A 26,536-nucleotide genomic window follows, 5' to 3' on the forward strand; every position below is an offset into this window, starting at 1 on the left:
TGACACCTTGGGTTAACTCTAAAACTTTGTGAAATGAAATAGGGTAAAAATCAACTAAATAGTTGATATCTTGAGGACTTTTCAATCTTGTGATTTTATGTGGCCTGAGAATCTATGGGATTATCTTTTGTTTTGCAGGCATGCATGCATAGATATCTAAGTATGTAAATAGTTAAGTGGATGCCTGAATTGATGGAGAAATAGATAGGTGGACAGTCTGATATACTTATTTTTAAGTGAGAGGTAGATAAGTACAACTTCAAAATATGTGTTAAATATAATTTCAGATTATTGGCCCCAACCTCTCTTTGCCTCTTCAATAAGATCAGCAGCAATTTTTCATTTTGAAAGCCTTAAAGGCTAAAAGAAACGCTTTCAGTAAAGCAACACTCAATATCTACAAACTAGTATCCAAAACACTGGAACAGTAGAAATATTCTGATTCAGAGGGATCAAAGAATATTTACCCTTATATCCTATTACTAACTTTAACTCCCTAATTATCCCAATTTAGATTTCCATAGGTTGTACACCACCACCCCATTCATCACTTTGTCTAAATGCCCTAATTTAGGAACAGACCCAAAACATTATAAAAGGATTAAGTCAAAGGAACAAAGTAGAACATTATGCTGCTTCTTCCTGTTGCACAAAATATTTGTAAGTTGAATTTTACCAGCAAAAATGATCTAAGGAGAGGCAAAACATAAAATACTTTCTATTCTGATTCCCATAAAACATGGTCAATTTATGCCTAATTTAACATAGAATGCTATGGCCAAAAAAGACAGAGCAGCAAATCCAAGACAGAGAAGAACCATCCAATATCCTCTGAGCCACCAGCATGGGAATCACGCCTTCTGATGGACATTATTCGTGTACAGCAAACAGCTCTATGGTGTGTTGCCACCAGTGGAATCCATTTACAAATCCTGACTTCAAACAGGAAATACAATTTCTAGTTTGTAAAGAATACATTCTTTTTTTAGATTCTAAAAAAACAAAGTCTCAATGAAGTCACTATGGACATGATGATTTTTCAGGTCAGATAAGAATTTAAAAAAAAAGAAAAGCAGTACTCATTTTCCTCAGGAGAGAACTGCTGAATGCCATACCATCATTAAAAAAAACGTGTATGCACATTTAAATCAGCATGATCTGCTTTCAATAAAAGAAAACTTCAAAGCTAAAAGAAAATATGAAAAGTAAAATATTTCAGCAAATAGCTTCCAGTCTACCAAAAGGCAAACTGAATAGAAAATGCTTCCCATGGCTTGCTACCTCACTTCAAGCCTTCGAGACTACCCTATCTAAAACAGCCCCACCCTCAATGCCATCACTCTTTACCCACTTACTTGTTTTATGTTTTATTTTCATCAGTGAACCTTCAATTAACTGGAATTCTCTCACATATTTGTTTCCTACTTTGTCTTGCCCACTGGAATGTAAGGATACTGAGGGGCAGGGACTCGGCCCTTGTTTACCATTGTACATTCCTAGTGCCTGGCTCATGGAAGTCACTCATATATTTATCTGAATGGATTAACTAAGAAAAAGGGGACGAAGAAAAGGAGGGAGGGAGGGAAGAAAGGAAGGGCCTTAAACTACATCATGCACAATCATACAATATAGTACAAATTAGATTACTTACATGTGTATAAATATTAAAATTTCTCCCTCCCCAAGAACAGCAATGATGTGTTTCCTGAGTGGAGGATCCAGTCCCACTTACAGTTAAATACTGAAAGAGAAATGCTCTCACCTTATGTAACAACTCTCCAGAAAAAAAAAAAAAAAAAAGTTCAAAGAGCAAAACACTATTTCAGTACTAACATTTCATTGATAATGACTTTGATATAAACTTCTGAGAGGTGCTGATTTTAATTAGGAAGGTCAATATGGGCCCAAGTTCCATTAAATATTGCCTTTCTCTTCTGCATAACCCTTTACATCGTGACCCTCAGTTGAATAAAAATCAGCTGAGAGTACGTGGTATCTTTCTTCCCAGGAGTGAAATTTTTTCTCATTAATCATACAGATAACTCAGTTATGTTACTGGCATTCTAACATTCTGGAAGAAAGGCAGGAAAAACGAAGAAAGGAAGGGGGAAGGAGGACAGGAGGGCATGCACTCCAAGTCAGTGGAAGAGCCAAATGTCACATTCTAGTCACAAGATGGAGGCTTCCCATTGCCTTTATTACCAATTTTAATTAGAGAGTTTTCTCAAGCCGGTGGTAGAAAAAAAGAGATTTGAAGCACAAGAGGAACTTAAATAAGAGCACATTTGTCCTCCGAGTATTTTGCCAGAGGTATTAGAAAGACACCCACTCCTTTCCTGGGATCATCCCCCAGGGGCCACTGAACTACCAAGTGGAAAGAGCCCATCTGAGAACAAAGATATATAGATGTCGACTGAGTAGAGAGATGGTGAAAAGACACATACAGAGTACTCGGGACAATTCAGATCCCTGAATCCAGCTATACTGGATATCAATACAAGCCTTTGACTTCTCAGTTACATAAGCAAATAAATTCTTTATTAAGTTAGTTTGAGTTGGGTGTTATTGTTTGTAAATAAAATGGTCTTGACCAACACAATCTCAATGGGAAAACTGGGGAGCCAAATGCACAGGTACATGGAAAGGCTGTCACCTTGGCTTTACCCAACGTGTTTCTAAGGCCAAAGAAGGATTAAAACTTAAATTAAAAGTATCAACATTAATATGCCCATTTGCCAAATTAAAGTGGATGCTATATAACTCCTATAAACTCTATGAACTTCAAAATCCCTAAGTCAATATATTCAGATAGTTAATGGAAAAGATGAATTTTCTGTTAGTAGCATTTCTAAACTTCTTATACTTAACAAGAGTTATCGTCAAAGACCAAACTTCTGGCCAAGGTTTCTAGTTTCCTAGAGTCAGAGAAATTAAATGAACACAATTCTTTATATTTCATTTTTTCAAAATTTTATATGACATCTATTGAGCCTTTACTATACATGTCAGGTAGTCACAATAACTATTATCTATGAAGCATGTACTATTATAATCTTCATTTTCAAGATTAATAGAAGAAGTTAAAATAATGCATCTACAAATAATAATAGCAGTACTATGCCCCAGACACTGTACCATGTAACAAAAAAGTGTATTTAATCTCCCCATCTATCTTCACATCCTCTACATTTGGATAATAGGTACTATTATCCACATTCTAAAGATGAGGAAACAGGCTTAGAGACTGAGATGCAGAGCCAAGATGCTTCACAAAAGAATTAGTCTATGACCTTTGAAAACATCCCACGCCACATCTTTTTTTTTTTAATCTTCATTTTATTGAGATATATTCACATACCATGCAGTCATACAAAACAAATCGTACATTCGATTGTTCACAGTACCATTACGTAGTTGTACATTCATCACCTAAATCAATCCCTGACACCTTCATTAGCACACACACAAAAATAACAAGAATAATAATTAGAGTGAAAAAGAGCAATTGAAGTAAAAAAGAACACTGGGTACCTTTGTCTGTTTGTTTGTTTGTTTCCTTCCCCTATTTTTCTACTCATCCATCCATAAACTAGACAAAGTGGAGTGTGGTCCTTATGGCTTTCCCAATCCCATTGTCACCCCTCATAAGCTACATTTTTATACAACTGTCTTCGAGATTCATGGGTTCTGGGTTGTAGTTTGATAGTTTCAGGGATCCACCACTAGCTACCCCAATTCTTTAGAACCTAAAAAGGGTTGTCTAAATTGTGCGTAAGAGTGCCCACCAGAGTGACCTCTCGGCTCCTTTTGGAATCTCTCTGCCACTGAAGCTTATTTCATTTCCTTTCACATCCCCCTTTTGGTCAAGAAGATGTTCTCTATCCCACGATGCCAGGTCTACATTCCTCCCCGGGAGTCATATTCCACGTTGCCAGGGAGATTCACTCCCCTGGGTGTCTGATCCCACGTAGGGGGGAGGGCAGTGATTTCACCTTTCAAGTTGGCTTAGCTAGAGAGAGAGGGCCACATCTGAGCAACAAAGAGGCATTCGGGAGGAGGCTCTTAGGCACAATTATAGGGAGGCCTAGCCTCTCCTTTGCAGCAACCGTCTTCCCAAGGGTAAAACCTATGGTAGAGGGCTCAACCCATCAAACCACTGGTTCCCTATGTCTGTGGTCATGTTAGCAACCATTGAGGTAGGGTAGGCCAATACCCCTGCATTCTCCACAGGCTCCTCAAGGGGGCACTACATATTTTTTTCCTTTTTTTCCCTTCCCTTTTTTTTTTAACCTTTTCTTCCTTTTTAAATCAACTGTATGGAAAAAAAAATTAAAAAAAAAAAAAAAAGAAAAAAGAAAAACATACAATAAAAGAACATTTCAAAGAGACCATAACAAGGGAGTAAGAAAAAGACAACTAACCTAAGATAACTGCTTTACTTCCAACATGTTCCTACTTAACCCCAAGAAAGTTACATAATATAGGAACATTTCTGTGAACTTGTTCCTACTATATCCATCAGAAATTAACAGACCATAATCATTCCTGGGCATCCCCAGAACGTTAAATAGCATATCTGTTCTTCTTGGAATACTGTTCCCCCTTCCTTAATTGCTCTCTATTACTAGTTCCCCTACATTCTACATTATAAACCATTCGTTTTACATTTTTCAAAGTTCACATTAGTGGTAGCATATATTTCTCTTTCTGTGCCTGGCTTATTTCGCTCAGCATTATGTCTTCAAGGTTCATCCATGTTGTCATATGTTTCATGAGGTCGTTCCTTCTTACTGCCGTGTAGTATTCCATCGTGTGTATATACCACATTTTATTTATCCACTCATCTGTCGGAGGACATTTGGGTTGTTTCCATCTCTTGGCAATTGTAAATAATGCTGCTACGAACATTGGCGTGCAGATATCTGTTCGTGTCACTGCTTTCCGATCTTCCGGGTATATACCGAGAAGTGCAATCGCTGGATCAAATGGTAACTTTAGTTCTAGTTTTCTAAGGAACTGCCAGACTGACTTCCAGAGTGGCTGAACCATTATACAGTCCCACCAACAATGAATAAGAGGTCCAATTTCTCCACATCCCCTCCAGCATTTGTAGTTTCCTGTTTGTTTAATGGCAGCCACTCTAATCGGTGTTAGATGGTATCTCATTGTGCTCTTAATTTGCATCTCTAATAGCTAGTGAAGCTGAACATTTTTTCATGTGTTTCTTGGCCATTTGTATTTCCTCTTCAGAGAACTGTCTTTGCATACCTTTTGCCCATTTTATAATTGGGCTGTCTGTACTATTGTCATTGAGCTGTAGGATTTCTTTATATATGCAAGATATCAGTCTTTTGTCACATACATGGTTTCCAAAAATATTTTCCCATTGAGTTGGCTGCCTCTTTACCTTTTTGAGAAATTCCTTTGAGGTGCAGAAACTTCTAAGCTTGAGGAGTTCCCATTTATCTATTTTCTCTTTTGTTGCTTGTGCTTTGGGTGTAAAGTCTAGGAAGTGGCCGCCTAACACAAGGTCTTGAAGATGTTTTCCTACATTATCTTCTAGGAGTTTTATGGTACTTTCTTTTATATTGAGATCTTTGGTCCATTTTGAGTTAATTTTTGTGTAGGGGGTGAGGTAGGGGTCCTCTTTCATTCTTTTGGATATGGATATCCAAGTCTCCCAGCCCCATTTGTTGAAAAGACCATTATGACTCAGTTCAGTGACTTTGGGGGCCTTATCAAAGATCAGTCGGCCATAGATCTGAGGGTCTATCTCTGAATTCTCAATTCGATTCCATTGATCTATATGTCTATCTTTGTGCCAGTACCATGCTGTTTTGACAACTGTGGCTTTATAATAAGCTTCAAAGTCAGGGAGTGTAAGTCCTCCCACTTCGTTTTCCTTTTTTAGAGTGTCTTTAGCAATTTGAGGCATCTTCCCTTTCCAAATAAATTTGATAACTAGCTTTTCCAAGTCTGCAAAGTAGGTTGTTGGAATTTTGATTGGGATTGCATTGAATCTGTAGATGAGTTTGGGTAGAATTGACATCTTAATGACATTTAGCCTTCCTATCCATGAACATGGAATATTTTTCTATCTTTTAAGGTCCGCTTCTATTTCTTTTAGTAGAGTTACGTAGTTTTCTTTGTATAGGTCTTTTACATCTTTGGTTAAGTTTATTCCTAGGTACTTGATTTTTTTAGTTGCTATTGAAAATGGTATCTTTTTCTTGAGTGTCTCTTCAGTTTGTTCATTTCTAGCATATAGAAACATTACTGACTTATGCGCATTAATCTTGTATCCTGCTACTTTGCTAAATTTATTAGCTCTATTAGCTGTATCGTCGATTTCTCAGGATTTTCCAGATATAAGATTATATCATCTGCAAACAATGACAGTTTTACTTCTTCTTTTCCAATTTGGATGCCTTTTATTTCTTTGTCTTGCCGGATTGCCCTGGCTAGCACTTCCAGCACAATGTTGAATAACAGTGGTGACAGCAGGCATCCTTGTCTTGTTCCTGATCTTAGAGGGAAGGCTTTCAGACTCTCACCATTGAGTACTATGCTGGCTGTGGGTTTTTCATATATGCTCTTTATCATATTGAGGAAGTTTCCTTCAATTCCTACCTTTTGAAGTGTTTTTATCAAAAATGGATGTTGGATTTTGTCAAATACTTTTTCAGCATCTATTGAGATGATCATTTGATTTTTCCCTTTTGACTTGTAAACGTGTTGTAATACATTGATTGATTTTCTTATGTTGAACCATCCTTGCATTCCTGGAATGAACCCCACTTGGTCATGGTGTATGATTTTTTTAATGTGTCTTTGGATTCGATTTGCAAGTATTTTATTGAGGATTTTTGCATCTATATTCATTAGGGAGATTGGCCGGTAGTTTTCCTTTTTTGTAGCATCTTTGCCTGGTTTTGCTATTAGATTGATGTTAGCTTCATAAAATGAGTTAGGTAGTGTTCCATTTTCTTCAATGTTTTGAAAGAGCTTGAGTAAGATTGGTGTCAGTTCTCTCTGGAAAGTTTGGTACAATTCCCCTGTGAAGCCGTCTGGCCCTGGGCATTTACTTGTGGGAAGATTTTTGATGACTGATTGGATCTCTTTGCTTGTGATGGGTTGATTGAGGTCTTCTATTTCTTCTCTGGTCAGTCTAGGTTGTTCATATGTTCCAGGAAATTGTCCATTTCCTCTACATTATCCAGTTTGTTGCCATACAGTTGTTCATAGTATCCTCTTATAATTTTTTTAATTTCTTCAGGATCTGCAGTTATGTCACCTTTTTCATTCATTATTTTGTTTATATGGGTCTTCTCTCTTTTTGATTTTGTCAGTCTAGCTAGGGGCTTGTCAATCTTGTTGATCTTCTCAAAGAACCAACTTTTGGTGATAATTATCCTCTCTATTGTTTTTTTGTTCTCTATGTCATTTATTTCTGCTTTAATCCTTGTGATTTCTTTTCTTCTACTTGGTTTAGGATTGGTTTGCTGTTCATTTTCTAGCTTCTTCAGTTGATCCAGTAGTTCTTTGACTTTGGCTCTTTCTTCCTTTTTAATATATGCATTGAGTGCTATAAATTTCCCCCTCAGCTCTGCTTTTGCTGCATCCCATAGGTTTTGGTATGTTGTGTTCTCATTTTCATTCGTCTCTATATACTTAGCAATTTCTCTTGCTATTTCTTCTTTAACCCACTGATTGTTTAGGAGTGTGTCGTTTAACCTCCAGGTATTTGTGAATTTTCTAAGTCTCTGATGGTTATTGACTTCTAATTGTATTCCATTGTGGTCAGAGAATGTGCTTTGAATAATTTTAATCTTTTTAAATTTACTGAGGCTTGTTTTATGTCCCAGCATATGATCTATTCTGGAGAAAGTTCCGTGAGCACTAGAAAAGTATGTGTATCCTGGTGATTTGGGATGTAATGTTCTGTATATGTCTGTTAAATCTAATTCATTTATCAGATTGTTTAGGTTTTCAATTTCCTTATTGGTCCTCTGCCTGGTTGATCTATCTATAGGAGAGAGTGATGTGTTGAAGTCTCCCACAATTATTGTGGAAACATCAATTGCTTCCTTTAGTTTTGCCAGTGTTTCTCTCATGTATTTTGTGGCACCTTGATTGGGTGCATAGACATTTACGATTGTTATTTCTTCTTGTTGAATTGCCCCTTTTATTAGTATGTAGTGGCCTTCTTTGTCTCTCAAAACATCCCTGCATTTAAAGTCTATTTTATCTGAGATTACTATTGCTACACCTGCTTTCTTTTGGCTGTAGCTTGCATGAAATATTTTTTCCATCCTTTCACTTTCAGTTTCTTTGTGTCCCTGTGTCTAAGATGAGTCTCTTGTATGCAACATATTGATGGTTCATTTTTTTTTTGATCCATTCTGCGAATCTATATCTTTTAATTGGGGAGTTTAATCCATTTACATTCAACGTTATAACCGTGAAGGCATTTCTTGAATCAGCCATCTTATCCTTTGGTTTATGTTTGTCATATATATTTTTCCCCTCTCTCTATTAATATCCTTTATTGTACCCATACCGAATCTCCTTAGTACTGAACCTTTCTCCAAGTCTCTCTGTCCTTTCTTTGTTTCTCTGTCTGTAGGGCTCCCTTTAGTATCTCCAGTAGGGCAGGTCTCTTGTTAGCAAATTCTCTCAGCATTTGTTTGTCTGTGAAAAATTTAAGCTCTCCCTCAAATTTGAAGGAGAGCTTTGCTGGATAAAGTATTCTTGGTTGGAAATTTTTCTCACTCAGAATTTTAAATATATCGTGCCACTGCCTTCTCACCTCCATGGTGGCTGCTGAGTAGTCACTACTTAGTCTTCTGCTGTTTCCTTTGTATGTGGTGAATTGCTTTTCTCTTGCTGCTTTCAGAACTTGCTCCTTCTCTTCCATGTTTGACAGTGTGATCAGAATATGTCTCGGAGTGGGTTTATTTGGATTTACTCTATTTGGAGTTCGCTGAGCATTTATGATTTGTATATTTATGTTGTTTAGAAGATTTGGGAAGTTTTCCCCAACAATTTCTTTGAATACTCTTCCTAGACCTTTACCCTTTTCTTCCCCTTCTGGAACATCAATGAGTCTTATATTAGGACGTTTCATATTATCTATCATATCCCTGAGGTCCGTTTCGATTCTTTCAATTTTTTTCCCCATTCTTTCTTTTATGCTTTCATTTTCCATTCTGTCATCTTCCAGGTCACTGATTCGTTGTTCAACTTCCTCTAGTCTTGTACTATGAGTGTCCAGAATCTTTTTAATTTGGTCAACAGTTTCTTTAATTTCCATAAGATCATCCATTTTTTTATTTAGTCTTGCAATGTCTTCTTTATGCTCTTCTAGGGTCTTCTTGATATCCTTTGTATTCTGTACTATGGTCTCATTGTTCATCTTTAGTTCTTTGAGTAGCTGCTCTAGGTGCTGTGTCTCCTCTGATCTTTTGATTTGGGTGCTTGGGCTTGGGTTATCCATATCGTCTGGTTTTTTCATATGCTTTATAATTTTCTGTTGTTTTTGGCCTCTTGGCATTTGCTGAACTTGATAGGGTTCTTTTAGGATGTGTAGACCAATTGAAGTCCTTATCTCTAGTTTATCAGATCTACAGCTTCGTGGAGTACACTTTCTCTAACTAACCAGCAGGTGGTGTCCACGAGCCACCTGTTCTCCACAAGCCAGTTCTCCCCTGCTTTGCCTTTGTGGTGAGTGGGGGAGTGGGTCTTGTGGGGTCCAATTGGTGTACCAAGCTTGCGTGTGTAGTTGGTGTTGCCCGCCCTGTATATGGGGCGTGTTTCTGGGCAGTCAGGGAGGGGGGGTAGCTCTAACAATCAAATCTCCCTGGTGATCCTGCAGTTTTAAAGCTGCTGCAATAGTCTAATCCTTCAGCTCAGTCCTGCCACAGTTTGTCTCTGCCACTGACCCACAAGTCCTTGGTATTGGTGTATGGCTCCTGAGACTTGTGAGTGGGTCCCTTTTCCAGGACGTGCACCCCCTGGTCCTCTGTTGAGGGATGACTGTGCTATGTCACAGGTGAGTGCTGTCCCCCCAGGGCGGTTCTGGGCTCCTGAGCTGTGTAGGGAGGCTCCCAGTCTGCTGAAATGATGGCTGAATGGGGCTTTGTTAATTCACACTCCTTCACATTCCCAACTCTGGGACAATCAGCTGAGGTTGCAGGGAAGGCTAATGTCCATGCCCAGTTTTGTGGAGTGTGCCTGTTATTTGAAGCGCTTCCGTCACACTGGGTTGTCTGGGGCAGCTCTGGGCTATGGGGCTGGCGATGGGCAGGAGTGTTTCCTGTTCACCAGGATGATGGCTGTGAGCGGACACCCCCCTTTTCTTGGGAAGTTGTGGTGTTCAGTAAAATTTCTCAGCCACTGGATTATTGCCTTTTGTCTCAGAGCTCTCTTAGTTCTGCTCTTGTCTTGACCTCCCCAAATTGCAAGTCTTTGAAGCTTTCTGTATTGGGCTTCTTAGAGTAATTGTTTTAGAAAAAGAAAAAAGGATTAAAAAAAAAAGGGCCCTCCTCAGAGATCTAATGGGTTATTGAAATGCCAAGAGACAAAGCAACCAGGGCCATTAAGGAAAGGTCCACAGGGCAGAGAGATCAGCTTTTCTTCGGGATTTGCATATGAGCCTCAGGGCCTGAGCTCTGCCCTTCCCCTTTCTATGTTCACCAGAACTCCAAAAATCCTCAGCTTTTATTTTGGAGTTTTGCTTGTTGTTTTTTTCTATGCCTGTCTCCTCTCTGCTGGGCTGGCTGCTCTCAGATTCTCTGGTGTCTGGTCTCAGTCTATCTATGGTTGGAGTTTGGATCAGTAGAATGAGTTTCCGATAAGGGCTGCCACTGCAGTTCTCCCTTCTCCTTCCCGGAGCTGACAGCCCCTCCTCCCACGGGACTGAGCCTGGCAGGGAGGGGCGTGGGTCCCCTGGCCGCAAAAACTTACAGATTTCACTGATCTCAGCAGTTGCACATTTTCATGAGTGTTGTATGAAGTATGCCCAAAGTCAGATTGCTCTGTGGTGTCCAGTCCATGCAGTTCCTGGCTTTCTACCTACTTTCCTGGAGGAGTAACTAAAACATACAGCTCACCAGTCCGCCATCTTGCCCCGCCTCCCACACCACATCTTAATAAACTCCATGCCATTATCCCAGGTGCGTTTCCAATTCTGTGTAATAAAAAGCTGCATGCACGTCATTACTGATACTCTTGTTTTTCCAAGTGGTTTACAGTGTATTTTCTTCCTTAATTCCTCATCTCTGGAAATGGTAAGATGCACATTAAAGGAAATGTATACAATTTATTCCAGCTCAAATTTTTAAAAGGAACACTGAATTATGGAGTATTTGGCAGACTTCAAACATGAAGTGATTTTATTCCAGTTCTACAGAGCTATCAACAAAATATTACTCAACTGTGAGATTCCTAGTAGAACAAATCGTATCCCTATTGTGGGGGAATATTTCAGATCCTGGAAAATGCATCTCCACAAGTTTTCAGAGAGCAAATATCCAAAGCACATCTTTTAAAAACTACATTATACGCAAAAACAACTTATTCTATGTATTTTCTTGTCAGAAAGAGGCATATGATCATGTATAAATAGGTAATTAAGTATAAAATGGTAGTGAATGTATTAATTAATCTTATGAGAAAAGGCTCCTACCTTTTATTTATCCACATAAGTATAAACCATATACACACACACAATCACATATACAGCAAAATGCAACAACAAATCTATTTATTGATAGTTTATCACTTAGAAACCTCCACAAAACAAACTCTTAGATTCTTACTTTGGGTATCAAAAGTATTCTTACTGTATATGTTCTTTATCAGCACTCTCTCTGAAACCAACTATAAAAGCACAAGAATAGAAAAAGAAAAAAAAAAAAAAATGATGGCCCTACAAATCAAGCCATTAGGGATCAAGCTGTAGTTCTTTACCAGCTAACAGAAGGGCTGACAAACATTAGATGAATAAAACACATCTTCCTAAACCTGGTAGTAGTGGTTGATGTGGGAAACCAAGTCTTCCATGTTGCCTGAGGCATATCTAGGGTGGTGGCTTGGAACACTAAGCCTCAGGCCTTCATGGAACGCCGTGGGGGCCCGCCCTGTAAAGATATGTGTCTTGTGACTATGACGACCACAACGTTTACCATTGTCCTAAACCTAGATTGTTCCTTCTGATATGCAACAGGATGTAAACATAGGTATCTGGTGGGCTCTCCAGAGCCTGAGGACATTTAGCATATACTCCCTGATCTTCTGAAATAAATAGCTGGAGCAAAGGTGCATTATCATCCACTTAGCACGAGATGCAGTGGGCCCCCTGCTCCTTTAATTCTTAACTTTGTGTCTGTGTCTCATTCCTACGCCGCCCTGTCAGCAACAGGTTGAGTGCTTCATCTATAGTAACTGCAACACAAATAGCAATTTAAATTTTGTGTTGTGTTTTTTATTATTATGTGCACCTAATTTTTGTAAGAAACCTCAAGCTCTTTGCACTGGTCAAAACCAGGATGTAATTATTTGATTTCTGTATTGTGATAATTATTATTAATTTTTAAACGATAACAGATCTCACTGAGTTGTACAAATAAAAAGGAGCATGTGGTGAGGCTGCCATTCTTAAAAATGTGCACAGCTGACATAAGCCCCAGCCCCAGCCCTGAAGGAAGCCATGACCACACATGGTTTAATGCGGGACAGCCAATTCAGCCTTAATTTTATAAAACATCTTCCTAAACAGTGATAAAGCACGCACTTTTATTTTAAATTATATTTATTTGATAAAATTCACAGTGTTCCTTGACCTATAATGATACCTATAAGGTATCATTTTAGAGTTTCACATGCCTGCTTTCGGTGCTGTCAGTGTTTGCCATGAGAGCAATGGATTAAAAGGAAAAAAGTAACCCTTTCTGTTAACAAATAGTCATTACCTGTTCCAGTCACCTCAACCCTCCAAAAAATTCCTGTTTTTAACTCAGCTTAATTTCCATGCCAAGAATTTAGAGGAAGGGGGAACTTCCTTCCATCTCTATTGTTTCTGGTCGGGCCAGGAAAAGCCCGTTTTGTATTCCAGGTGTCTAGCAATGTTGACCTTGAATAACAAACCTCAGCCCTTGACCCATAAACTACTTTAAATACGCATAACCTCAGAGTCATGTGTCTCATACAGAACAGATACAGCTCTAAGTGGGTGCTTGAGAAGATGGACTGAGATGCTTCTGGATTCTAAGCAGTGCAACAGCTACAGCCTCTGTTTCTAGATCTGTTCTTACCGAGAGTGCACACAAGCATATGGGCTTAAACATGAAGACACTGAGAGCCCCAGCACCAGATGTGCCTTGACACAGACATCCTGAATATCTTACATTTCTGCGTATCAGTGCAGCATGGTACTTACTGGGGAAGTAAGCCATCTCTAAAGAGAGCCAGAAGACTGCTGTCAGAATCAAGACTCGCCGCCTTCTCCTCATCCCCAACCTCCTGGTTTACGAGCAGAGATGTTGTTTCTGAAAGCAACCGCAAGCTGAAGAGCCTCCACTCCACTTGAAAGAAAAGAAAATGCCAAGAATGTGACCACATGGACATGGAATAAAAACAGAATACGTCACTGACGAAGTTCTTGTTGATGTGGTCACACTTACCATTTTGGCTTTGAACCAAGGAGACCAAGGGTGGCAGGATATAATCAACAACCTAAATGAAAAGAAATGAAAGACTTGGCTGAAATCTCTACAAAAAGAAAATTCATATCAACAACTATCTATGCTTTTTCTACTCACAGAATCATTAAGAAAAGAATAAAAAAAATCAACAGCTAAATTTATCACAGATTTAAATTCTCTATAATGGCATTCAATAAACCACCAAGTTCATTTAACTCTGAAAAAGTTCTAAAGCCAAAATGGCATTATGGGAAGTGACGTCACAACATGGTGATTTAAGACATCCCATGGAAAAGTCTCCCCAAAGAAATAACTAATAAAAGGATAAATTCTGTTTGCTTAGAACTCTGGAGGATGACAGAAACTAGAGAAGGACTCCACAACTGATGAATCAAAGCGAAAAAAGAAAAAAAAAAACACCAAAAAAAAAAGATAGGGGCTCTGCAACCCAGACCTGGCAGTCCATACCACTCCCTGTCATTCAGTCCTGAGCAGCTTAGGAGTCGCAAAGGGGTAGCATGGCCCAGGGACCTACTGCTGTAGATTCAGACCGTACAGCGTGATTCATAACAGGGAATTAGAACCCCATGCATATCGAGGAACAGGGAATCAAGTCCACCGAGATCCTGGGTGGACCACAAGCAGCACATAAGGGCGTGCACACAAACGAGCCCCCCAAAAATAAGAGACCTAACAGAACTGTTGGCAAGAGGTGCACACACTCAACCCAGTCTATGATTGCTGGATCACCTAAAAAAAAAAAAAAACAAAAGGACTTTTGGAGCAATGGGGTACCCTAAAGAAAAAGTAATCAGAGACAGAAAAGCTTCATGGAAAAAAAAGGGGGGGAGGAGTGCTTAACTGCTGTAAGGCAGGACAGGTCTCAGGACATAAAAGTGTGATGAAAACGCAGCACTGAGAGGAGTTAAAAAAAAAAAATCATAGGAGCTGGGGAGGAGAAAATTCTGCACAAAAACACAGAACAGATCAGGATTCCTGGAGAGGAAACATAGGAAAGGGAGCTTTCCCTTGGAGGTGAAACAATTGTACACAAAAGAGAAATCGTAAAAGTTCTCCTGTATGTCCAGGATAAGAATCAGGTGCAGAAAACCTGAGAAAATCAAAATGGTTAAAAAATTGGTTACTCTAAAGGTCCAGCATAAATTGAACCAAGCGTCAAAAAAGAGACTTAATACATAGCCAATCTTCAATAAAACCCCAGGCAAGAGGAAACTAACCTTCAAAGTGGGCACATAAAATAATCACATACCCAGACATCAACAAAAAATTACAAACCATACTAAAAAGCAGGAAGATATGGCTCAGTCAAGGGAACATATTAAAACTTCAGAGGAGACAGAATTTGGAACAATTAATCAAAAAAAGTTCAAACAAATCTTCTAAATCAATTCAAATAGATGAAGGAAAATATGGATAGAAATAAACTTATGGTGGACATAGAGCTTACGGATATTAAGAAGAAAAAGTGCAAACAAAAAGAAGAATTAAAAAGTTTAAAAAGAAACATAACAGAAATTATATGGATGAAATGTAAAATAATGGAAATTAAAAATACACTAGCAGCATACAATAGCATATGTGAAACGGCAGAAAAAAGAATCAGTAAACTAGAAGACAGGACCATCAAAATCACAGTCAGAAGAAGAGGTAGAGAAAAGAATAGAAAAAAATGAGCAGTGCCTAAGGGAATTGAGTGACAGCATGAAGCATATAAATATACACATCATGGGAGTCCCAGAAGGAGAAGAGAAGGCAAATGGGATAGAAAGAATATTTGATGAAATAATGACCAAAAACTTCCCCCAACTCTTATGAAAAATATAAATATACATGTCCAAGAAGTGCAACATACTTCACACAGAATAAACCCTAATAGACCCTACTCCTAAACACATAACTAATCAGAATGTCAAGCACCAAAAATAATGACACAATTCTGAAAGTGGCAAGAAAAAAAACATTTGTCCCTGTACTGGTTTGAAACTGTTATATACCCCAGAAAATGCCATGTTCTTTTAATCCATTCTTGTGGTTGTAGATGTGTTATGAGTGGGACCTTTTGATTAGGTTGTTTCCATGGAGATGTGACCCACACAAATAAAGGTGAGTCCTAATCCTTTACTGGAGTCCTTTTAGAGAGCCCCTAGAGAGAGAGAGCTTAGAAATAAAACGCCCTGGGAGGAGCAAGAAGGACCCATGGGAACTGAGACAGCCATTTTGAAACCAGGGCCCAGGAGAGAAGGACCAGCAGACATCGCCATGTGCCTTCTCAAGTGACAGAGGAACCCCAGATGCCAGCAGCCTTTCCTCACAGAAGGCATCTTCCTTTTGATGTCTTAATTTGAACATTTTCACGGCCTAAGAACCATAAATTGTAACTTAATAAATCCTCATTATAAAAGCCAATCAATTTCTGGTATATTGCATTCTGGCAGCTTTAGCAAACCAAAACAAATACATACAAGGGATCCTGAATAAAACTAAGTGCCGATTTCTCATCATAAATCATGGAGGCAAGAAAGGGAGTCATATGATGTATTTAAGGTAGTGAAAGGGTAAAACCGCCAGTCAAAAATTCTTTATCTGGAAAAACTATCCTTCAAAAATGAGGGAGAGTTTTAAACATTCAAGGATAAACAGAAAATGAGTGAGTTCCTCACCAAAGATCTGCTCTACAAGAAATGCTAAAGGGAGTTCTACACCTTGAAAGGAACAGACAGGAGACAGTGGCTTGGAGCAGCGAAGAAGTGAAGATCTTCAGTAAGGGTAACTAAATAGGTAAATGCAAAACCCAATAGTACTGCAGCCTCAATATTTAACTCTATGCTTTAATACCCATAAGATACATTTGGTTAGGTAACAGTCATATTTCTTGATAATGGACATGCAAAATATAAAACAGGTAATGTGGGACAAAAACAACATAAAGAGGGAAACTGGAGGGATATGTGAGCAGAGAACATGTATGCTATGGAAGTTAAGTCAGGATCTTTTCAAATTAACTGGTTATAGACTTAGGTTGTGTAATACAAACCCCAAGGTAGCTATGAAGAAAGTATTAAAACAAATAGACAAAGACAGAAATGAGAAAGGGATCAGCCAGATATATCACAAAAGGTTAGCTACACAGAAAAGAGGCTACAATAAAGGAAATGAGAGACAAAAAAAGATATATGACATATAAAAACCAAAGAAGAAAATAACTGAAGTAACAGTAATAATGCTGAATGTTAACGGATTAAACTCCCTAATCAAAAGACATAGGCTGCCAGAATGGATAAGCATGATCCAACTATACATAATTTACAAGAGACTCACCAAAGACCCAAAGACACAATAGTTTCAAAGTGAAAGAACAGAAAAAGATAATCCATGCAAACAGAAACCAAAACAAAGCTGGGGTGGCTATACTAATATCAGAAGAAATAAACTTCAAGTCAAAAGCTGTTACAAAAGGCAAACAAGGATGATACATATTAATAAAAGGGCCAATCCACCATGAAGAAATATATAGGCACTTAACCAAGGTGCCCCAAAATACATAAGGCAAACACTGGTAAAAGTGAAGGGAAAAATAGACAGTACTACAGTAACAGTTGGAGACTTCAATACACCACTTCCATCAACAGAACATCTAGACAGAGGATTAATGAACATGTAAACAAAATATCAATAAGGAAACAGAGAACTTGAATAATATAACAAATGAACCATACCTAATAGACATATACAGAAAACTGCGCCCCAAAACAGCAGGATACACATTCTCCTCAATGGCACATGGATCATTTTCCAGAATACATCACATGCTGGTCACAAAACAAGCCTTAATAAATTTTAAAACATTGAAATTATACAAAGCATCTTCTCGGGCCGCAGTGCAATGAAGCTGGAAATCATTAACAGGCAAAAATTGGAAAATCAACAAATATATGGAAGTTAAATAACACACTCATGCAATCAATGTGTCAAAGAACAAATCACAAGGGAAATCTGTAAATACCTTGAGAAAACCAAAAACAGAAATACAACATATCAAAACTTACAGGATGCAGTGAAGGCAGTGCTTAGTGGGAAATTCATAGCCCTAAAAGCTTACATTAAAAAGAAGAGTTAAAATGAAAGACCTAACTGCACACCTGTAGGTACCAGAAAAAGAACAGCAAACTAAACCCAAAGCAAGGAGAAGGAAAGAAATAACAGGGATAAGAGTATAAATAAAAGAAATACAGGATTAAAAAAAATAGAATATTAAAAGAACCAAAACTTGTTCCTTTGAAAAGATCAATAAAATTGACAAATCTTTAGCTAGACTGACAAAGAAAAAAGAGAGAAGACACAATTAATAAAATCAGAAATGAGATGGGGAGGACTTTGTTACTGACCTCACAGGAATAAAAATGATCAGAAGAGGATACTATGAACAACTGTATGCCAACAAATTAGAAAACCTAGATGAAATGGACAAATTCTTAGAAATATGCAAACAACCTACACTGACTCTAGAGGAAATAAAGGATTTCAACAGACCTATTATGAGTAGAGATTAAATGAGTCACGAAAAACCTCCCAAAAAAGAAAAGCCCACAACCTGATTCCTTCACAGGTGAATTCTACCAAACATTCCAAGAAGACTTAACTCCAATTCTGCTCAAACTCTTCCAAAAAACTGAAGAGAAAGGAACACTACCTAATTCATTCTATGAGGCCAACACCACCCTCATAGCAAAGCCAGATAAAGATACACCAAGAAAAGGAAGCTACAGACCAATTTCTCTTATAAATACAGATGCAACAATCCTCAACAAAATACTAGCCAATCGAGTCCACAGCACATTAAAATAATTATACACCGTGATCAAGTGGAATTTATCCTAGGTATACAAAGGTGGTTCAACATAAGTAAATAAATAAATGGCCAAAAAGCACATGAAAAGATGCTCAACATTATTAGCTATTAGGGAAATGCAAAAGCACAATGAAATACCATTCCACACTCATCAGAACGGTTACTGTTAAGAAAAAAAAAGAACACTGTAAGTGTCGGAGATGATGTGGAGAAACACAAATACTCATTCATCATTAATGGGAATGTAAAATGGTACAGCCACCATGGAAGACAGTTTGGAGGTTCCTTGAAAATTTGGTATAGAAATACCACATGACCCAGTAATTCTACTTCTACGTATATACCCAAAAGATTTGAAGGCAGGAACTCAAATACATATTTGCACACCGATATTCATAGCAGCATTATTCACAATTACCAAACGAAGGTGGAAGCAACCCAAGTGCCCATCCACATGAATAGATAAATGTGGTATATGCATACAATGGGTATTATTCAGCATTAAAAAGTAATGAAGTCCTGATGCATGCTACCAAAGATGAACCTTGAAGACATCATGTTAAGTGAAATAAGCCAGACACAAAAGGACAAATATTGAATGATCTTTCTGAAATAATTAGAATAAGCAAACTCAGAGTCACAATCTAAAATAAAGGTTACCAAAGGCCAGGGTTGGGGTAGAGAATGGGGAATTAATGTTTAAATTATACAGAATTTCTATTTGAGTTAATTGTAAAGTTTGGAAATGGATGGTGGTGATGGTCGCACATTCTTGTGAATATAATTACCAGCAGTGATATATATATATATATGTGAATGTGGTTAAAAAGGATAAATTTTAGGTTGTATATATGTTAATAGAGTAAAAATTTTTTAAATACATAAAACTGTGCAACATAAACATTTACCTTATTATAAATGATGGACCTAAGTTAATAGTACAATTATAAAAACATTCTTTCATGAATTGTAACAAATGTACCACTAATGCAATTATAGGGTAGTATATGGGAACTCTGTATTTTATGCATGATTTTTCTGTAAACTCACAACTTCTCTAATAAGAAAAATGATATTATGAGCCTCAAAATAGTAATCTTCAAATCCTTTAGAGTTTATGAAAATCACTTCAGTGAAAATGCAAAATCTAGTTGACATAGATTAGTATTAAACCATTAAATTAATATGCATAAGATAAGCTGGTGGTTATTACTCCAGTTATAAGCTAAATAGCAATCAAAATGTTGAGGGGAAACAAATACATAATCTCCACATTTTATCAAATAGATTTTTCAAGAAAAATACTGATGGTGAACAAAACTAATACATCAAAGAGCTAGTACAAATTAATCTCAGTTATTTTTAGAAACAGACTCAAAACATGCAAGCCCATTATACTAACCAACCCCCTGGTTTCACCAGTTAAAACAGAACAATCCAAACAAACAAACAACAAAAACAAAAACAAAAAAACCATGCAATTTTTTTTTCTCCTTAACACTGATGGAGAAGAGGAAATCACTGCTGAAGTCTGATTTTGAAATCTACTATCTCAAAATTATTGTTGTTCACAATTAAATTTATTCCTGAGCCTATGATGCATGCTTGTTCTTTCTACACTGATTGTGCTGGTTTGTATATATTACGTCCCCCAGAAAAAGCCATATTCTTTGATGCAATCTTGCAAGGCAGACATATTAGTGTTGATTAGATTGGAATTCTTTGATTGAGTGTTTCCATGGAGATGTGACTTAATCAACTGTGAGTGAAATGTTTGATTGGATGATTTCCATGAAGGTGTTACCCCACCCATTCAGGGTGGGTGTTAATTGGATCACTGGATCCTATAAAGGAGTTGACAGACAGAGGACCTCAAAGCAACTGAGAGTGACATTTTTGAGGAGCTGCAGCCTAAAGAGGAACGTCCTGGGAGAAAGATATTTTGAAACCAGAACTCTGGAGCAGACGCCAGCCACATGCCTTCCTAGCATGTGGTTTTCCGGATGCCATTGGTCATCCTCCAGTGAAGGTACCCGATTGCTGATGCCTTCCCTTGGACACTTTACGGCCTTAAGACAGTAACTGTGTAATCAAATAAACCCCCTTTATAAAAGCCAATCTATTTCTGATACTTTGCATAACAGCAGTATTAGCAAACCAGAACACTGATAAAAGGTCAGGAGAAGCTGTTCACAGTCAAATGCCATCTTGCTGTCCAAACCAATGAAAAGACGTCCTCCACATGAGTGCTGGTTCATCAGAATTAACCTATTCTCAGTTCACGTAAATTTATATGTAATATTATATCTAAATATTTACACAAAGACCTTAAGAACCAGGAATGTTTCCTTCATTCATCTTCCATAAAGAGGGAGCACACCACTCAAAGTACAATACCATGTTTCACACCAAGGTATTTTGAGAATTCTAGACTTCCAGTTTCAGCAAAAGCAAAAACTATTCAAAGGAAGAACTATATATCCCATTATCAATACTCTGTCAATACAATCAACACCTATCGTATAGCTTTAAGAGCATATATATTAAGAGAGGAGAAGAATTAAAAAACAAAAAAAGGATCAAGAAGTTTGAAAAACAATTGAGCATGGCCATAAAAGCCAGATTGTCAGATAAGTTACATATACAAAAATCAATTCTACTCCTACATTTCCGTAACTACCAATTAAATAACATAATTGAAAAAGACTCCATTTACAAGAGCAATGATAACATAACAGCTTATGATAACATGATCTTTACTTAAAAAATATAAATTACTTAAGGTTTCCACAGTCATCAATGGGAAAACTCACAGAAATCAATTCTTTGCAAATTAATCTATAATTCCAACAGAACACAAATAAATAGCCCCACAAGGTTTTCATGAAATATAATGTGTACAGAAAGTAGAAAGCCAAGAGTAACAGAAGACTTCAAAAAAGCAGGGTCGCAATGCAGCCGGGTTCACCCTAAGTAGTTTCAGGGTTCTTATGATGGAAATAAGTTGTATAAGCACAGGACAAGACAGAGAGATCACTGGAATAGAATATAGAGCCTAGAGAAGACATACAAACATAGTAAAAGGAAATACACTGAGACTATTCCTTACAAGCTACAAGAACAGATTAGTTATCTATATGATCAAAAGTACAATTTTGATTCCTGACTCAGAATACTAAAAAAATAATTATAGGGAGCTTTTAGAAGAAAAGATAGGAGAAAAGTTTTGTGACATTGAGGTAGGAAAGGATTTCTTAAATGATACTTAAAAAGCACACACTTTTAAGGAAAATGCTAATAAAGTTAATGATTACATTAAAATGAAAACTGAATCAGATGAGGTCTCATAACAAAGTGAGAAGAAAAGTCACCGGCTAGGAGAAACTTCTGGAATCCATACAACTGAAAACAGATTCATATGCAGGATACATGAAAATAAATCAATGACAAAAAACACAAACAAAACCCAAAATATTAACAAAAGATGCAAACAGGTGGTTCCCAAAAGGGAACACCCAAATAGCCAAAAGTTAAGAAAAGTACTCGGCCTCACTAGTAGTCAGTGAAATGAAAATTAGAACAAAACTGAGATGCCATTTTACACATACTGAGTTTAAAAATTCACATAATACCAAGCGTTTGCAAGGCAGTAAGGAAATGCATACTCATATACTAAGGTAAATCAATATAACAAGTTGGAAGAACAATTTCACAAAACCAAGCAAAGCTGAAAGGGACCACATCCTGCAATTTAGTAATTCCATCCATATGTGCTATGTGACACTTTCAAAGATATTCATTACATCCCTGCCTTCGAGAGTGGAAAAAAAATAGCAGAGTGAATAAATCTCACAACCATTATACTGAATGAGCAAAACCAAGTTGCAAAAGGATATACGCAGCTGGACACTACGTATCCTGAAAGAATACCTATCCTTGTAAATATATACTAAATGCAATTTCTATGTTTAAAAATATATTTCATAATTTTAAAAGAAGAAATCTATTTAATTATAATAATATTTAATTTTTAATGAACCTTTATTTTTCCATGGAATGATTCAAGGCAATAAAATAAATAATTTAGACCAGCTGACAGTAGTCAGTAGGTAAGGGGATTTTATCACCATCACTATCAGAAAATAATAGCTACTAAAGACCAGGAGGGAAACAAGCCCATTCATAAACATGTATGCACACAAATATATAATCAAATTGGGATTTCTAAAAGAGTTGGGATTTCCTGTGGGAGGGATACTGGGTTTTGCTATTGTTTCTTCTGTCCTTGTGTTTAACAACCAGATAAGAATAGTTCTTAAGAGTTTGATTTAAAGGCCCAAAGATCTATACATGATGACTCAGGCCTTTTTTCCATATCATTTGAAAATATCCAAAGGAAAACTAAAACAGACCAACTCTTAAGTTGAGAGAGAAGGTTGGCTCAGTATGACAGATTGAACAAAAGTTCCAGCCCCAGCCTCTGGCCCTAAATCCCTAGAGGAAACACACACACTTGATACTGGACAAAAGGGTGGGTTCTCTGCCTGATGCACTCAAATGACAAATTCCTGAGACACTAGGGCTTCAAGAGAGAAAGTTATTGCTAGGCACAAAGCAGGAGAGCAGATGGCCTATTGGCCTAAAAATCTGTCTCCCCAAGTTAAGGAGTTCAAGATTTTTATGGATTCAAACAAGGGGAGTTGAAGTTGTTACTAATTCAATAACAAGTATAAGCATCAACAATTTACAAATGTAAAGGAGTGGAGCTACGCTAGGACTAAGTTAACCACTATAAGAACAAGTCAATGGCCAGTTCTGAGCTGACTCAAGTTCCTTCATTAACATTAGGGGGTTACCTTTGTGATTCTAAGACTCTAAAGTTGAAAAACTGGATGAAGGGGGTATCAGTCACAAGGTTTTTACAATCACAAGGTCATAAGATTGAGGCTATATACTTATACAATCATTATCAAAGATCAAGACAACTGGACTACAGTTCAGCAATTTTAAGCATTTCTTTCCAGGTATTCTAATACACTAGAAAGTAAAAACAAATATCTGTATTATGATTCGGTAATCATAATCATTTCTTAAATCTTAACTTCTTGTTACAACTCCTCCCTCTCATTTGATAATTCCCTCAATCTTGAGGGATATCTGGGTGATGACCATTCTAACTTCTTCATGCTGAAAAGGGATGGGCATTATGGAGTACAGGAATGAAACTAGTGTTGTTCTCAGAGTGACTGCTACTTCTGGGTTTCAGGGTTTATCTCGCATAGGAAAAATCTGGAGGCTGTAAGTCTCTGAAAAATAAACTTAATAAGCAAAACTTTTATAGAGTCTTAGATGGAGCCCAGGGTATTCTTTAGGGCTTTCAGGAATACTGTTGGTTGGGGCTCAGGCTATTATGGCAGTTTGCAATATCTGGCTGGAATTTGCTTAAGAGTAACCTCCAGAATGACCTCTCAACTCTATGTGAAATCTCTTAGTCACTGAAACTTTGTTTCTTTCCCCCTTTTTAGTCAAGAAACTATTGCTAATCCCATGATGCCAGGGCTGGGCTCATCCCTAGGAGTCATGTCCCACATTGCCACAGAGACTTACACCCCTAGAAGTCATGTCCCACATGGTGGGGGGGGGGGTGAGTTTATTTGCAGAGTTTGGCTTAGAGAAAGAGACCACATCTGAGCAACAGAAGAGATTCTCTGGGGGTGAGTCTTAGGCATTAATTGTAAGTAGGCTTATCTTTGCCATTACAGAAGTAAATTTCGTAAGGGCAAGGCTGAAGATTTAGAGCTTGGTACTATCCTCCCCCCTGCATGGGACATGACTCCCAGGGGTATAAATCTCCCTGGCAACGTGGGACATGACTCCCAGGGATGAGCCTGGCCTTGGCATCATGGGATTGAGAAAGCCTTCTTGACCAAAAGGAGAAAAAGATATGAAACAAAATAGAGTTTCAGTGGCTGAGAGATTTCAAATAGAGTTGAGAGGTCATTTTGGAGGTTTTAGTTTTTAGTGTATTGGAATACCTAGAAGAAAATACCTGAAACTGTCGAACTGTAATCTAGTAGCCTTGATTCTTGAAGATGATTGTATAACTGTATAGCTCTTAAGGTGTGACTGTGTAATTGCGAAAACCTTGCAACTGACACCCCCTTTATACAGTGTATGTACAGACAAATAAGAAGACAAAGACAAAAGTAAACAAACAATAGGGGGAGACAAGGGGTACACTATGTTTGGGGTGTTATTTTTTATTTTTATTCCTTATTTTTTGGAGTAATGAAAATGTTGAAAAATTGATTGCGGTGATGAATGCACAACTATATGATGATAGTGTGAACCACTGTACACTTTGGATGATTATCTGGTATGTGAATATATCTCAATAAAATTGCATTTAAAAAAGAACCAATTCCGGAAGATCGGAAAGCAGTGACACGAACAGATATCTGCACGTCAATGTTCATAGCAGCATTATTCACAATTGCCAAGAGATGGAAACAACCCAAATGTCCTTCAACAGATGAGTGGATAAATAAAATGTGGTATATACACACGATGGAATACTACGCGGCAGTAAGAAGGAACGATCTCGTGAAACATATGACAACATGGATGAACCCTGAAGACATAATGCTGAGCGAAATAAGCCAGGCACAGAAAGAGAAATATTATATGCTACCACTAATGTGAACTTTGAAAAATGTAAAACAAATGGTTTATAATGTAGAATGTAGGGGAACTAGCAGTAGAGAGCAATTAAGGAAGGAGGAACAATAATCCAAGAAGAACAGATAAGCTATTTAACGTTCTGGGGATGCCCAGGAATGACTATGGTCTGTTAATTTCTGATGGATATAGTAGGAACAAGTTCACAAAAATGTTGCTATATCAGGTAACTTTCTTGGGGTAAAGTAGGAACAGGTTGGAAGTTAAGCAGTTATCTTAGGTTAGTTGTCTTTTTCTTACTCCTTTGTTATGGTCTCTTTGAAATGTTCTTTTATTGTATGTTTGTTTTCTTTTTAACTTTTTTTTCATACAGTTGATTTAAAAAAGAAGGGAAAGTTAAAAAAAAAAAAAGAAAAACAAGGAAAAAAAGATGTAGTGCCCCCTTGAGGAGCCTGTGGAGAATGCAGGGGTATTCGCCTACCCCACCTCCATGGTTGCTAACATGACCACAGACATAGGGGACTGGTGGTTTGATGGGTTGAGCCCTCTACCATAGGTTTTACCCTTGGGAAGACAGTTGCTGCAAAGGAGAGGCTAGGCCTCCCTATGGTTGTGTCTAAGAGCCTCCTCCCGAATGCCTCTTCGTTGCTCAGATGTGGCCCTCTCTCTCTGGCTAAGCCAACTTGAAAGGTGAAATCACTGCCCTCCCCACTACGTGGGATCAGACACCCAGGGGAGTGAATCTCCCTGGCAACGTGGAATATGACTCCCGGGGAGGAATATAGACCTGGCATCGTGGGACGGAGAACATCTTCTTGACCAAAAGGGGGATGTGAAAGGAAATGAAATAAGCTTCAGTAGCAGAGAGATTCCAAAAGGAGCCGAGAGGTCACTCTGGTGGGCACTCTTACACACAATTTAGACAACCCTTTTTAGGTTCTAAAGAACTGGGGTAGCTGGTGGTAGATACCTGAAACTATCAAACTACAACCCAGAACCCATGAATCTCGAAGACAGTTGTATAAAAATGTAGCTTATGAGGGGTGACAATGGGATTGGGAAAGCCATAAGGACCACACTCCACTTTGTCTAGTTTAGGGATGGATGAGTAGAAAAATAGGGGAAGAAAACAAACAGACAAAGGTACCCAGTGTTCTTTTTTACTTCAATTGCTCTTTTTCACTCTAATTATTATTCTTGTTATTTTTGTGTGTGTGCTAATGAAGGTGTCAGGGATTGATTTAGGTGATGAATGTATAACTATGTAGTGGTACTGTGAACAATC

General features: G+C 37.7%; 1 protein-coding gene across 4 annotated transcripts in view; it reads right to left on the reverse strand.

Moving 5' to 3' along the window:
• ULK4 (unc-51 like kinase 4) overlaps nt 1-26,536 on the reverse strand; it is a 703,242-nt gene that overhangs the window by 439,059 nt on the left and 237,647 nt on the right. For all 4 annotated transcript variants that reach the window (XM_037847819.1, XM_037847826.1, XM_037847812.1 and 1 more), the window contains exons 28-29: nt 13,683-13,734; nt 13,439-13,583 (exon numbers count right to left, since the gene is read on the reverse strand). In XM_037847819.1, coding sequence (XP_037703747.1) covers nt 13,439-13,583; nt 13,683-13,734 — 197 coding nt within the window. The remainder of the gene's footprint in view (nt 1-13,438; nt 13,584-13,682; nt 13,735-26,536) is intronic.

This window comes from Choloepus didactylus, chromosome 1 (assembly GCF_015220235.1).
Source record: "Choloepus didactylus isolate mChoDid1 chromosome 1, mChoDid1.pri, whole genome shotgun sequence".
NCBI classification, from domain to species: Eukaryota; Metazoa; Chordata; class Mammalia; order Pilosa; family Megalonychidae; genus Choloepus; species Choloepus didactylus.